A 15,924-nucleotide genomic window follows, 5' to 3' on the forward strand; every position below is an offset into this window, starting at 1 on the left:
CCAGAGCCTGTTTGGCTCTAGCAGCCTTGAGTGCCATGCGAAGACACCTTGAGTGCCGTGCATGGCACACGTGCCATAGGTTGCCTACCCCTGCCCTAGAAGGACCTGGCACCCAGACCACCTCATTAAGCTGAAGTGGTCCGGGTGCCTAGAGTGGTCCTTTAATGTAGTTCTAATACAAAATGGTAGTGTTTAGGGCTTTGCTTATTTATTTAAAAAACACGTTTTTTGGTTTTATTGCAATATGTTTTCCTTTGCTGCATAACACTCCTAATAATGAGATTATTTATCTGACTTCTTGGTAAATCAAGAATGTGAATCTCGTTTCTCAGAAGGTGGTGCTGTGACTCTATAGAAAACATGCACTGAGCTAGAAGGATGGTTTCTTACATCAAAACAGACATTCCTTCCCTACTGATCAACACAAATACATTTTCTTTGTCTTTCATATTCATGGTAATGTGAGCTAGCTGTTAGCATATTGGGATGAAAGGTAATGCAAATGCAATCTTTCAAGCATCTAACCTGTCAAATTAATTATGAATAATTACTACTTAAAAGGCATATTTCGAGTTTGCTAAAATATAGAAGAAAAAAAAAAAAAGAAAATCTTGATGGTCAGCTATTTTTTTTTTTCATAGTTAAAACATATTTGTATAAACAATGCCAGATGGCCATCTACAGTAAATTGAAAACTATTTACTTGGAAAAACTGTAGCAATTTGAGAAAATATTAATGAGTGTCTTATTTTTTTCACTCAAAGTAGGATAATTTACCGTTAGCCCAGTTAAATATTAATATATATATATATACATTTTTATATATATTTAATATATATCATATTTAAATATATTGTACAGTTATACTCTATAAAGATGATTCTTTTGTGTTTTATTTGAGCGATGCAGTTGTTCACTGAGCTATAATCCTCCTAAAAACAAATAAACAAAAAAATAAAAAGAGCTTAAAGGAACACTGTAGTGTCAGGAAGACAAACATGCCGTTTAGCTCCGTGCCCCCCTTTGTTCCCTATTAAAAAGTAGTTTTACTCACCTTATTTCCACCGTGTGTGTCTCGCCGTGGCTGGCTTGGACCCCCCTCTGCCTCCTTGGCTGAGATTATCAAACCTGATGATCTTAGCCAATCCAATGCTTTCCCTTAGCTGCACTTCGCCAATCAGCATCTTCTCATAGAGATGCATTGAATCAATGCACCTCTATGAGGAACGTTCAGTGTCTGCATACAGAGCATGGAGACGCTGAACATCACCGTCAGAGTGACTGCCACTAAAGGTGTTAGTAGGGAGCAATAAAAACACTGCCTTTTCTCTGAAAAGGCAGTGTTTACATTAAAAAGTCTAAAAGCCTACAGAACCCAGAACAACTACATTAAACTGTAGTTCTTCTGGTGACTACAGCGTTCCTTTAAATATTAGAACAGTAGTATGGATTAATGAGTTGTTTTGATTAAGAAGCAAGATTCACAGTTCAAGGCTGCCATTTGCCAAGTTTTCAACAACCAAAAAGTGTTGTTTTTCTTTCTCGTTCTAATTTCAGTAGTATCCTGAAAGAAGCATAGAGCCCATGTAAGCATTGACATTAACTGAGAAGTAGAGAATACTTGTTTCCCATCTTTCAGTACCAGTCTTTACTTTAATCTAGGTAACATAATGGTAGCAACATAGCATTAAAGTTGTAGGCCATAAGATTAGTGGATGAGTTGACTGTGTTATGCTTGGTTGAGTCTACTGGTAAGACAAGCTGTATAATCTAGATATGCAGCTATTGCACGACGATTTTTCATATACCCCTAACGAAAAATAACAAAAGAAAATGCATGCTTATTTTTCTAAGTTTCTACTAAATTGGTAAAAATTCTTATTTTAATGTGGAGTGTTCCTTTCAATTACACGGTGAGCCCTCTACTAAAATTACGTGCAATATTTGTTATGGTAAGCCTCAAGAAAAGTTATCATTACAGATACATGACAATGCTTATATGCTTTCTTACACCAATAAACCATCAACACAATTGCATTTCATTTTATAAAACAGCTGTTGGTTTTCTGCACTTCCTTTTGCTTCTTGAGTGATAGGAAAAAAAAAAACATACAGAGCCTTGTGGTATTTTTTTTTTATGCCCAAAGTTTTAAAATATAATCTTATTTCAGGACAGAAATGTTCTCACTGTGGTAACAATTGAAAAAATGTTGGAAAAATTCAAAAAGTCGAATGAATTTCTGGAGCTTATTCTTAAAGGACTCAATGACTACTTGGAGAAAAAACGGTTGTACTTTCCACGTTTCTTCTTTTTATCTAACGATGAACTCCTTGAAATTCTGTCAGAGACAAAAGATCCTACACGGTAAGTGTGATATCGAATGCTGCCTCTCCTAGTCCATGGCCCCTGGTCCCTCTTCTGCCCTGATAAACCAAATATGTGCGATTTATCCCACCAGGGAAATATTGTATTTTCCTGTGAAGAGCCTTGGGGCTAGAATTTAAGCACATAGACTTTGGAGTTTTATTTGGGACACTGTACCCCCTCTTATAGAATGGTGCATTGTAACAATACAGGTTAGTCACTGTCATTACAGGGGCTCCTCAGACTGTCTGATTGTTTGCTAGAAGATGTTAACCCTGTTTACTGAAATTAGAGTTGAGATTATTGGTTTTGTGCCTGTTTTTACTTTTTTTTTCATGAATGAATACCATGTTGATTAAGTTGAGATGATAATAGATCAATGTATTATTGTATTCAAGTTTTTAATGTGTCAATAAGTCAGTACCTTCCTACAAAGTGTATTTAAATCTCCATTCTTTCCATGATAAAATACATTTATTTTTTACTCAATTAAGTGTCCTGCTAATGGCTGTAGGTACCTGAGGGAAGGCAGCACCAATATTTGGTAGCTCTGTTGTGACTCCAAGTACTATCAGTCAAGAATTACTGTGGGTGGTTATAGCTCCTTTGTGAGTGCTCTTGGATTGGATGAATTGTGCAATGGGTTGTGCTAAGAAAAATTGTAAGGCAAGGCTATCTTTGTTCCTGAAGAGCTACCGATATCTCCATCCTGCTCGGCACCCTCTGTGTGTGGGAGGACGTGGCCTGCTTTCACTTCTTCCTGGTATCACTTATACTACAGAGGGCCGGTTGTGTTGTTAAAGAGCCACTGTGCCCGACCAGGTCCTTGTCCCAGTAGCACCCTTATGATGGCCCCATGACCCCGCAGCTGCCGCACTGGCTGCACCAGAGGTAGTTCCACCTCTGAAAAGAAACCCACTGGGCTCCGTTTGCCATCCCAGGGTCTCAGCACTGCAGGACCATCTTTAAGGGACAGGGTTTTAGTGACACACTGGACCAGGAAAGATCTGCTCACTCTTGGTGAGTACTGTTGATGCCTGTCCTATCGATTTGTTGTGACACGGAGATTAATAGCCATTTTAAATAGTAGTATGTACATCATATACAGCAAAATAAAACCAAGTCCTGAAACTTTATTCCACAGAAAATAGCATCAGTACAGAAACAAAACACATATTTTCGTCCATTCAAGCCTAAAGCAGCAAAACAACTTTTGCTTAATGAACTGGTTTTGGCGTATAGATCATTATCTGCCATTTTGGTCACTTTGCTAATGAATTCCTAGGCAACCCCCCCCCCCCCCCCTTCGATGTGACTCTCACAGTCACCAAAGGGTTTCATTTTCACAGCACAGTGCAATTCCTTTCAATGTTTTTCTCTCCTGCTCTGTTAATTGAACTTAAGTCACACACAGAATGCTACTGCAGGCCCTAGCAGGCTATTAATAGAGCAGGAGATAAGAAATCCTACATTAAACAGACTGTGCAATAAAGGAAGTTGACACATTATCTCTCTCTTTACAGGGAATGTGTAGGGAGACTGTGTAGGTCACAATAGTTTCACGTAGAGGATCAGTGACTCTTGAATGGCAGAGAAATAAGCAGTGAAACTGCAGGAGCATGATCTATAGACCAGAACCACTTTCTTAAGTTAAAGTTGTTTTAGTACTTAAAGTATTCCTTTAAGTCTCAACATGTTTTCTTTTTTCTTTTTTTTAATGTATACATCTCAATTAGCTATGAATAGGAGTAGGGTTAGGGGTTCTTTAGTCTTTAGAGAATAGTGATTCTCAGTACCAGACAAACACACACACACATGCAGAGACAAACATACATACATCCCCTGCCAAGCACACAAACACTAATAGATTCACACACACACACACACACACCGACATACACACATAAACAAGGATCGACAGAGACCCCCACAAACGCAAATATTAAAATGTAAGATGTTTTAGTCACCCTGCTCTTTACTAACTTTTTGCCAGGAAGGTGGCTTCCCTGTGGTCCGATAGGGTCCAGTCCATTGAATGCAGGCTGTACGCAAGTGGGCAGTATCTGTCTTCTGAGCACTGGGAGGAATAGATCGAACATCTGTGCATGTGGAGATGCTGTACCTTGTAAGGGGTCTGTGCCATCATCAGATTCCAGATATTGTCTGGTGCTCAACCAGACCATGTAACATTGAATGGGCCTTTTGTGGACCCCAAAGCATGGGCTAACAGATTATGGTCTGTTCATTCCTGATGGTGGCCCTACTGCCCTGGAACCCTCAGCTTACAGGCAGCATCTCTCTTCCTCTCTTGCCCGAGCTCAACCCCACCTCCATCTCTCTTTCACCCCTCAGCTTCATCTCCCTCTCTCTCTCCCACTCAGCTCAATGTCCCTTTCTCCCCCAGTTCCATCCCCCATTAATCCCCTCCATCCCTCTCTCACCCCTTAATCTCCCTCTCTCCTCCCCAGCTCCATCTCCACTTTCCTCTCTCCCAACCAGCTTCATCACCATTTCTCCCTCTAATCCATCTCCCTCCATCCCTCTCTGTCCCCTCTGCTCCATCTGCCTCTCTCCCCTCAGCCTTATCTCCCTCTCTGCCACCAAACTCCATCTTCCCCTCTCCAAATCTGTTACCGCTCACCAATTCAGCTATTTCTTCCTCTCTTCCTTCCTTTCTTCCATCCATCAACTCTCTCTCCCATCGATCTTCATCTTCCTTCTCTCCCCTCCCAGCTCCATTGTAATAATAATCCTTAGGGGCCACCTGCACACCTTTGATGGTGATCCTTTTCCCTCCCCCGAATCTGCAGCAGTGTGAGAAGCGACTTACTGCTGTCACTCCTCGCACCTCCTAATAGTGGATAGCCTCTGATGGTGGCACTCTGCTGGCTTCTCCATGCCTTTTCTTCAGTTAGGTGAGTTAGGCAGCCGTGAGGCCCCAGCGAATGCGTGACCCTAAACGGCCTCCTAAATCACCTAATAAGAGAGCTGCTTTTGTGTCCCACCTCTCATAAATGCTGAATTGTGCTTCAACTTACCTGGAATCTTGCCATGCCTTGCTCGGCACTACCGTTTCTGATGTCACAGCAATCATCAAGAGGTCCAATCAAAGGCTGCTAGTAGAGAATGCTTTCATTGGACCACTTAACTGGCTCAGAGTGCATGTGGGTTTTGAGCTGGCGAGCGGAGAGAGGGAGTGAAGAAGGCAGGATGCCCCAATGCTTCCCCTTTCAGGCTATGTTTGCAAAGGAGAAGCAAATTACATCTATTGCCAGAGTGCAGTGAGTGCTGACGACAGACGCACAAACTCTGTTCCTCGCTTCCAAAGTCATGTGTATGGGGGCATCACCAGCAAATATCTCAGTATGTGCAGCATTTCAAGACTCCTACTACCGTGATCACTTCTGAAAGCATAAGTGGACATGTTGGTTGGTCTAAAAATTTAAATATAGATGATATGTAAACATAATATTAAAAAAAATCTGGGAATTTTTAAATCTGCATCCAATCCCAGAGGCCCAGCACACCTCGCTTAATCCTTAATTTTAACCTCATATCATGTTATTGTGTACTCACTGCCCTGGTCTTGAAAGGTAAAGAGCAGACCTTTGATAGGTATTTAATCGTAATGTACTTGACTTTTCTAATCTTTTGTTTACTAATATGTGTATGTACTTAAATTTATATTTTTGTTTTTAGAGTACAACCACACTTGAAAAAATGTTTTGAAGGAATAGCTAAAGTGGAATTTACAGATGTCTTGGATATCACACACATTAAAAGCAGTGAAGGAGAGGTGGTCCAACTAATAAATACAATTTCAACATCTAAAGCTAGAGGTCAAGTGGAAAAATGGCTTCTTGAACTTGAATCTTCAATGATCAGTTCAATTCACAAGGTAGAAAGGTTTCTTAAGATACTTCACTTTTGGTTTTCTTGATATGTCGGCATGGAATATTCTCTAAATCATATTTGATTCATATGGACATGCCACATTTCAAATGTTCCATCTTATTAATTATTTTGATCAATAGCATGTTATTGCTTGCTGTAAATTCAATTTTTTTATTTTTTATTATGGACTCACATAATGTAAAATAAAACAAGATTTCAGTAATGTTTGTATGTTATAAAAACCTTGCACTTATATTAATCATAACAATTACAACATTCCAAAGGTACACAGATTAATTAACAGATTGAATATATTCACTTATATTAACAGTATCGTATTGACAAACATTTCATGCTTAATGTTTTTGTTTGCCTCTGTATTGTAACTATGATCAACTGTGAATGTCCTTGGTTCTATACAACATATTTTATTGGTATTCTCTCAATGTTTTTGTAATAATATGCTACTTGGTTACATTTATTGTGCTTATTTTTTTATATTTCTAGATAATTTAGAATTCTGATTTTTTTCCCCTCTACCTTAAAGGGACTCTCCAGACCCCTAAAGAACTTGAGCATACTGAAGAGCTTTATGTATGAAGAATGTGTCCTCTTTTATTCGTTTAAAAAAAAAAAAAAAAGACATGGAATTTCAATAGAAATTGGCACTTTTCAAAATAAACCTTGTTATACCCATCAAGGCTGCCCATCACACAACCAGTCATGTTACTTCTAGGTTGTTTAGCTCACTGAAGCTAAACATAAGAGGCAGGCATAAACAACTTTGTCATTTTGCAGGTTATGGTACTGCCCAAGACTGGGATGGTCCTAATATTCCCTAACTGGATTCAGTCTCTGCTGCAAAATGCACAATACTGAAAATACTATTTTGTTGACCTTGTCATTTCTGTTTTTCAATATAAAAAGAAAGAAACAGACAATATGAAGTAATAGAGTATTGTGGGTTTGTTCATTTGACCTAACGAAACAGTAGTAATTCACTGCTCCCTGTTTCCACATAAATAGACCTGTTCCTAGATGTCTTTTATGTGAAAAACTACACCCCTTTTCTGACAAAAAACTACTTTTATTCACTTATACCCAGGACTGGATTAACATAGGGGCCGATGGAGCAGAAGCTCCAGGCGGCCCATTGATTAAAAAAAAAAATAATAATTATATGTATATATATATATATATATATAAACTTAAGAATGAAGGATGCACTCACAGGACTTGGTGAAAAAATCTTCTTGTTTTATTCAATCACGGTGTAAACCCAAAACACCGTGATTGAATAAAACAAGAAGATTTTTTCACCAAGTCCTGTGAGTGCATCCTTCATTCTTAAGTTTATATATACAACGCAAAGTGGATTGCACCCAGGCAAGTATTCCATAATATTGGTAAAGGAGAGTGCCAAGCTATTACTTATAATATATATATATATATATATATATATATATATATATATATATATATATATATATACTTTTTCAACTACTCTTCACATGTTCTTGCTTGGTGCAGAAGGAGTTAAGTATGGTAACTTATGTTGGATGTATGGGAGCAAAACTTATGTGGATTGGCTGTATATAAATTAGTTAAGGTAAAGCTGACTTTGTGCACTGTGCAAATGCTCTTGCTGCTTTGGTCTCTCTAACACTGTGGCATGTCCCCTTTCTTCTACATTCACTATATACACCTTTTCACCAGGGGCGGCTCTAGACTTTATGAGGCTAAGGCGAAACTAAACCGTGAGGCCCCACTAACACCCAAAGTGAAAAAATATAGGCAAATTTGCATTGCCATAATACAGACTGGGGCTGTGGGGGCTGTAAGAGAGTTTACTTACCTCTCCTGCAGCTCCTGTCAGCTCCCTCCTCCTCCGCGCCGTCCGTTCAGCACCTCGGTCAGCTCCCAGTGTAAGTCTCGCGAGAGCCGCGGCTCTCGCGAGACTTACACTGGGAGCTGACAGAGGGAGCTGCACGGACGGCGCGGAGGAGGAGAGAGCTGACAGGAGCTGCAGGAGAGGTAAGTAAACTCTCTTACAGCCCCCACAGCCCCAGTCTGTATTATGGCAATGCAAATTTGCCTATATTTTTTCACTTTGGGTGTTAGTGGGGCCTCACGGTTTAGTTTCGCCTTAGCCTCATAAAGTCTAGAGCCCCACTGAACTACCAATGCTGGACCACCAGGGAAGGAGAGCCCCCCTCCCTGCCATGTATCAAGCAGGGAGGGGGGACGAAAAAATAATAATTAGTAATAATAAAAAAAAGAAAAATTAAATAATAATACAAAAATAATAAAAAATTTAATTAAATAAATGAAAATAATAAATAATAATAAAAAAAATATTAAAATAATAATAAAAAAAAAATTGCCCATCCCCCACCAAGGCTCTGCAACACACACACACACACCACTCATACACACACACTGCACTCATACACACACACTGCATTCATACACACACACTGCACTCATACACACACACACTGCACTCATACGCTCACACACTGCACTCATACACACACGCTGCACTGTCTACGTGTATTTTAATATTAATATATACATAATTATATATATATATTAATATCAAAATACACGTACAATGATATTGATTAAATATATATATAATTTTCATTATATATATTTATATATAATAAATAAATAAATATATAAATGTGTTAAAAAATAAAATTAAAAAAATAATAAAAAATAAATAGATAAAAAATATATAAACATGCGTCATTTCGTTCTAACTGTATTTTAAAATTAATATATATATATTGATATCAAAATACATGTAGAACGAATAAATATATATATTTATATACATAAGTATATACGTATATATCACTATATATATATACCTATATATAAATAAAAATAATAAAAAAATTATATACATATATATATATATATATATACACATATATATTTACACACATATATATAATAATTCTACGTATATATGTATGTAATAATTTTACATAATTAGGTCATTTCATTAATTACAATTTGCAGGACCTGCCTGCCAACCCAGGCCGAAAGTTCAGGGAATTAAATTTTCTAGCACTATATTTAACCCTGTAACTTTCCAAGACACCATAAAACCTGTACATGGGGGGTACTGTTTTACTCGGAAGACTTCGCTGAACACAAATATTAGTGTTTCAAAACAGTAAAATATATTACAACGACGATATCGTCAGTGACAGTGACATTTTTTGCATTTTTTCACACACAAATGGCACTTACACTGACGATATAATTGTTGTGATACGTTTTACTGTTTTGAAACACTAATATTTGTGTTCAGCGAAGTCTCCTGAGTATAACAGTACCCCTCATTTACAGGTTTTATGGTGTTTTCAGAAGTTACAGAGTCAAATATAAGGTTTGCGTTTCAGTTTTTTCACATTAAAATTGGCCAGGTTGCCTTTGAGACCGTATGGTAGCCCAGGAATGAAAATTATCCCCATGATGGCATACCATTTGCAATAGTAGACAACCCAGGGTAATGCAAATAGGGTATGTTCAGTTTTTTTTAGTAGCCACTTATTCCTGGGCTACCATATGGTCTCAAAGGCAACGTAACCAATCTGGCGAATTTCAATGTGAATAAAATGAAAAATGTAACACGCTATATTTGACCCTGTAACTTCCCAAAACACCATAAAAAACCTGCACATAGGGGGTACTGTTTTACACATGAGACATAGCTGAATACAAATATGTGTATTTTATTGCAGTAAATCAAACAGTATTTTGACATTCACAGTTAGAACGTCACGTAGAACTAAAACAATTTTAAAAATTCTTATTTTCTCCCATTTTTTTTATATTTTTTTCATATTAAATTATGTTCCATACCTAAATATTTGATGTTAAACGAAAGCCCTGTTTCCCCTGAATAAAATTATATATAATGAGTGTGGGTGCATTTAATATGAAAGAGGTGAATTACGGTTGGACAGACATATAGCGCAAATGCCAGGTTTTGTTTACATTTTTTTTGGATCACAACTTGTACATTTGGCTGCGGTCTTAAGGGGTTAAGCTGAAGTGGTTCTGGGGACTATAGTGTTTCTTTAATGTGAGGTAAATTAGAGATTAGTGCCACGAATAATATACTAGATTGCCTACTTACAACCAGATGAGGATGATGATGGGCTCTAGCTGCAGTCTGGCTCCACTGGTCTGGTGTAGAAAAGGCTCTCTGGAGGCTGTTTGTAACTGTGGTTGCAAAAATCAATGTTCTGGGAGAACGGGAAGCAGCTCCATTTTTTGGGGGCCCTTTACACAGCTCAAGGTCTGGGTCCCAGGGTCCACCTTCATGTTCCACCAATGAGTTTGTTCACAGGGGGTGGAATGTGTAGGGGATGTCCTGATATGTGTGTAAGGAATGCATTGTGTGAATCTGTGTTTGTATGTGTAAGGGCTGCAAGGTATGTTTCTGTGTATGTACGGGATGCAGTGTGTGCGTCTGTAAGGGGTGCATTGAGTGTGTGTAAGGAATGCATTGTGTGTTTCTGTGTGTGGGGGAGGTAATGATGGTGTGAGGGGGTTATTGATGGTGTGAGGAAGGGGGGTGATGATGGTGTGAGGAGTGTGTGATGATGATGTGAGGGAGATGGGGTATTGATGGTGTGAGGAAAATGGAGTGGAGGTATTGATAGAGGGATGATGGTGTGAAGGAGGGAGTGATAATAAGGGATTAAATACCTTTTTGTAGCTCCCTGGTGGTCCAGTGGGCTCCCTGGTGGTCTGGTGGCCATAATATCCGGTTTGCAGCTCTGCAGACTTACAGACCATGTATCTCGCGAGATCCAGTCAGAGTGTTGCCGTGGTAACCCACATCTCGTGAGACACCTGGTCTGCAGCTCTGCACATTGCAGAGTTGCAGACCTGTTTGTGCTATTGGCGTTCTCCGGCCGGGCAGACCGGAGGGGCCTTGCACCCGGGGGGCATACAGAGCAAGCTGCCAGGCCCCCTGCTGGTGTCAGGTCCTCGGTCACTGACTGAGGACCCGACACAGTCTTCCCTAAGGCGGTTTAGGCACCCGCGAGGCCCCAGGCAGCGCAAGGCCTTAGGCGACCACCTAAATCGCCTAATTAGAGAGCCACCTCTGCTTTTCACTATGCCAGACAGCATACTGGAAGCTTCTACCTGCTAGTAAGAAGGTAAGGAAAGGAGTGAACAAGTGAGTGCTGGGGGACACCAGGGACGGGCCCAAGAAAGCGCTGAGGGAGCGCATCATTAGATGCATTTGCACCAAGCTCGGGATACTGTCTGCTTTGTATGCCCTTAGTTAGCCAGCCTGCATGATTGGCAGGCAGCCTGACATGCATTCACACTAAGGCCGACCTTCTAAATCTTTGGGCAGATCTGCTTCCCCCCTTTCTGGGCATGTCCGCCCATTTAGGCAGTGCCAGTCATGTGATTCACGTCAGTGGTCCACACTTTTACCCCTGCAGCAACGTCCTGCTTCACCGGACTCTGCTGTTATGGGGTATTGATTTGCTTGAGATATGAAGGGTATGTGTTTTATTGTAGCGGCATCCTGTGAGCTCACCTCCACCACCACCTCCACCAGATACATAATGCTTGGGAGGTATGACTGTTTTAGTATTTTTTTGTTGATAAGATTCTGTAATTAGGCCCATCATAATTGTCAGCACCAGGTTTATACCTTATGTAATCTGGCTTTGCTTATACCAACTTAACTGGATAATACTGGACAATATCAAACAATTTATTGAGAAAAACCTGACAATTATCACTTGGCAATGCTCTCTAGAGTTTCACATCATTGCCATGTAAACATTTGGCTACAAGTCCCATTATTTCAATTATAATGTTGCCCTAATTCTCTTATTTATTTGGGTCAGATTGCCAGGTGTAACTAGCTAGTGTGGTTGAATGGTATAGCTTGTGACATTCCAGATGTGCCAAATAATGTGGTTGGTCCATGAAGTTTATGGCTGAACCTACTTCTCTCCAGATTCCACTCCTTTGTGCATGTACAGTCTTTGGCTGTAAAACGCTCACAACCAATTGTTACAGAATTATATTTTTATTAGAATGTAATTGAGATGTTGTAGCAAAACAATAACACTGTTTTCATTGCATAAAGGTTATTGGTGAAGCCCTTGAAGCTTACCCCAAAGCAACTCGAATAGACTGGGTGAGGGAATGGCCTGGACAAACTGTCCTTTGCGTATCTCAGTGTTTCTGGACTCAAGACGTTCAGCTGTCTATCAGAAAAAGCCAAGAGGTATGAACATTTTGATAATAAGCAATAAGCCTTGCTAATTTGTTTTTTGCCATTTGATCATTTGAAGCAATGCCTAAATGAAGGCGTACTTTACAATATGTTTCAAAATAAAAATCTTACACAAAATAAGATCATATTGTGTTAAAGAGTAAATAATATCTCATATGTAGTATTCCTCATTAAATTTAAATGTTATGTGCTTTGAAAGACTGTTAAGAAATAGCCTCAAACTTCCCATTAAGAAGTTGGTAAGGGTTTAGTGAAGCACAACATGTTAAGTATAAGCATTCTTCTTTTGATTTCTGTTCTGTTGATCTACAGAAGTATTCTGCTGGACTGTCCAATCAGCAGATAAGTGCACATTCATGTGCATTGGACATTGCATAGTCACACCACCATGCTATTGCACACATACAGTACATTTTTATCTTCTGTGCATGTGCTGCTATTAACCTGTCAGAGCGCTAAAGAAAGAATTATTGCTGCGGACGCACAAAAGCTAAAACATGTTGAGGAGTATATGGAGTGACAGTCTGACAAATTTCTGGAGAGTACCTGTCTGCCAAGAAATTGCTACTATGAATAGAAAAAAAGGAAAAATAATCCTGAAACAAAACAACACAACATCTCTTGCAACTGATTTGAATGTAAACTTTTAAATGCTCCACTTGTATTGAATCCTTTACTTTTAGCATGATAATTTCTGCCTTATTATTAGTGTAGAAAACATTCACTTTAAAATAACAATGTATTCCAATATAAGTAACCTATGGTACAATATATTGGACGGCTCTAAAATCTCAAAGAATGAAGTGCAGGAGGTTGTAAATCAATAAATAAAGTGACTTTGAGATCAATTGGAATTTCAGAATTACTTTGTGTTTGTATCCTTTTTATACATTCTTGTCTTTTTTTGTTCTAAATCCAGGCACTTGAGGCATACTTGGAACAGAATAATAAGCAAATTGATGATATTGTAGCATTGGTACGAGGGACATTGTCAAAGCAGAACCGTGTGACACTTGGAGCTCTTGTGGTATTGGATGTTCACGCAAGAGATGTCCTCTCATCTCTGGTTAATAAACGAGTTTGCGATGAAAATGATTTTGAATGGTTAAGTCAGTTGCGATATTATTGGGAGGTATGCAATAAACATTTTTTTATAACTCCTTTGTATATACCGGTATTTTCAGTTTCTAAATGTTTTATGTCTTTCTGTTGTAAAAAAACAAACAAACAAGAACACATGAATAATACTTAGTACATTATGACCCACTTTTAAACACAGGAACAGAATGTGGTGTGATAAAATACTTTCTTAATCTATCTGCTCTTCCACCTGTTTAATAAATAATAGCATGACAAACAATTTGTTCTCTAGAAGAAAAGCAATATAAAACAAATATACTTTATACGTTATTGGTATTGCGTACATTGTCCTGGATCAGAAAATTGCATAACGCATTTAGTCTGAAAAGAAATATTACTGGAAAAGGGGATGTAATTAAGGAAAAGTTTTTATGTTTAGTTATTTTAAGACATATCAGAGGCCATTGTTATGCTAAAGAAGAGCGGCAATTTTATTTGCATGTTTGCCTTTCTTTAGTTTGTAGGTTATTTCACATATAGTAATCTATGTGCGAAAGAAAAGTTTTGTTACTCCCTGCCTATTCTTTGTGAATTACTGTCAGAAATGCTACTTGCAAATAGTACGTTTTTTGTTATATAAAATAGCACATAGCAGGCGTCATTGTTTAGATATATTCTGTTACATGCCACATACATAAACAACGATTGATATTGTGTGCAACATTTCACCTGTAATAATTATAAAGAAAAATCAAGGATAGGGGGTGTAATTTCACGCATTTAAAATAAGTGAATACAAAAAATAGAAAATACTTATTCACTCTTGAACCATGGTAAATATTAAATGAACCAAATAGATCTTCATAGCGATTTTTAGAGTGATTAATGCGGAAAATCTTGAAATGAAAGCTAGAATCAGAATAGAACTTAACAGCTGCTAATAAACAGAATCCTGACATCTGTCCTCAGCAATGTCTCCACTAGTTTAATCTTCTTTCTGAATTCTCCAAACTACCCACAATTTCTGCAGCCACCGGAAGCGGAAAACAAAGACCAGAAAGCTAATTCTTCACATTACTTTCCCGTAAACGGTGTGGCTTTTGCAGTGGGGTTCAAAAAAATGGCTCCTGTACAGAGACACTGCAAAAGCCACACCGCTTACGGGAAAGTCATTTGAAGAATTAGCTTTCTGGTCTTTGTTTTCCGCTTCCGGTGGCTGCAGAAATTGTGGTTAGTCTAGAGAATTCAGAAAGAAGATTAAACTAGAGGAGACATCGCTGAGGACAAAAGTCAGGATTCTGTTTATAAGAAAATCTTCAACAGAATAAAGTGGACTCAGATAAGCCGCTGTTAAGTTCTATTCTGAGTCTAGCTTTCAGTTCAAGATTTTTTGCATTGAACGTTCTTAGAAACTGCTATCAAGATCTATTTGGTTCATTTAATATTTACCAAGTATCAAGAGTGAAAAAGTGTCATCTATTTATTTTATTCACTTGTTTTAAATGCTTGAAATTGCACCCTATGTTTGTTTTTTATTTATACATTTTTGTAATTTTGTGTTTTGTGAGGGTTTTAGACACTGGGAAGCTGCTCAAACTGTGGCACCTAGTAAAGATTACAGATAATGGAGCTCTTGACTCTCTGCCTTGAGTATGACTCTACTATGTGTACTTAACCCATGATCAAACATAGAGGTGCACATAAACAATCACTTTAAAGAACTCTGCCTCCATCTATTGATGACGTTCGCCAATGGCATCCCTAGAAGACAGGGTTTTCTTTTTTTGTCCAGGATCTGACAGCCCACAGCCAATTGGTGACCTCTGTAAAAATAGAGCAAAACTAAGGATATCTTTCTAGACAAAGAGAATGGAACAAGTTTTCAAAAATACACCAAACTTAAAACATGGTTAGGATGTATGTATTTATTTATTTTGCACTATTGACCCGCCTCCACTGTTTTCATATAATAATGAATAATATAATCAGTATTGATCAAAAGTAACTATATTAGTAAACAAACTCCCCTAGTTAAGAAAAAAAATTACTAGAAACGTAAAAACTGTCCATCAAATATAACTCCCAAGAATGTGCTTATGCCCCCATAATGTGCTTATATTAGCCAGAAGATTTGACTTGTATAGTGTAGCTCACCTAGTGAGAACTTACACCTGGTCTCAAGAGGCAAAGCATTTACACCATATAACTGGCTTGTTTACAGTTTATGAATCTGCAACTCCAATGGTATTTCTATTAATTCTCATGGAGAGAGTTTGCTCCTGGGGCATACGTT

General features: G+C 38.3%; 1 protein-coding gene across 1 annotated transcript in view; it reads left to right on the plus strand.

Moving 5' to 3' along the window:
* Positions 1-15,924, plus strand: part of DNAH7 (dynein axonemal heavy chain 7) — a 261,702-nt gene that overhangs the window by 31,755 nt on the left and 214,023 nt on the right. Inside the window, exons 19-22 of the mRNA XM_063430168.1 lie at positions 2,172-2,365; positions 6,065-6,263; positions 12,402-12,542; positions 13,471-13,683. Coding sequence (XP_063286238.1) covers positions 2,172-2,365; positions 6,065-6,263; positions 12,402-12,542; positions 13,471-13,683 — 747 coding nt within the window. The remainder of the gene's footprint in view (positions 1-2,171; positions 2,366-6,064; positions 6,264-12,401; positions 12,543-13,470; positions 13,684-15,924) is intronic.

This window comes from Pelobates fuscus, chromosome 8, assembly GCF_036172605.1.
Source record: "Pelobates fuscus isolate aPelFus1 chromosome 8, aPelFus1.pri, whole genome shotgun sequence".
NCBI classification, from domain to species: domain Eukaryota; kingdom Metazoa; phylum Chordata; class Amphibia; order Anura; family Pelobatidae; genus Pelobates; species Pelobates fuscus.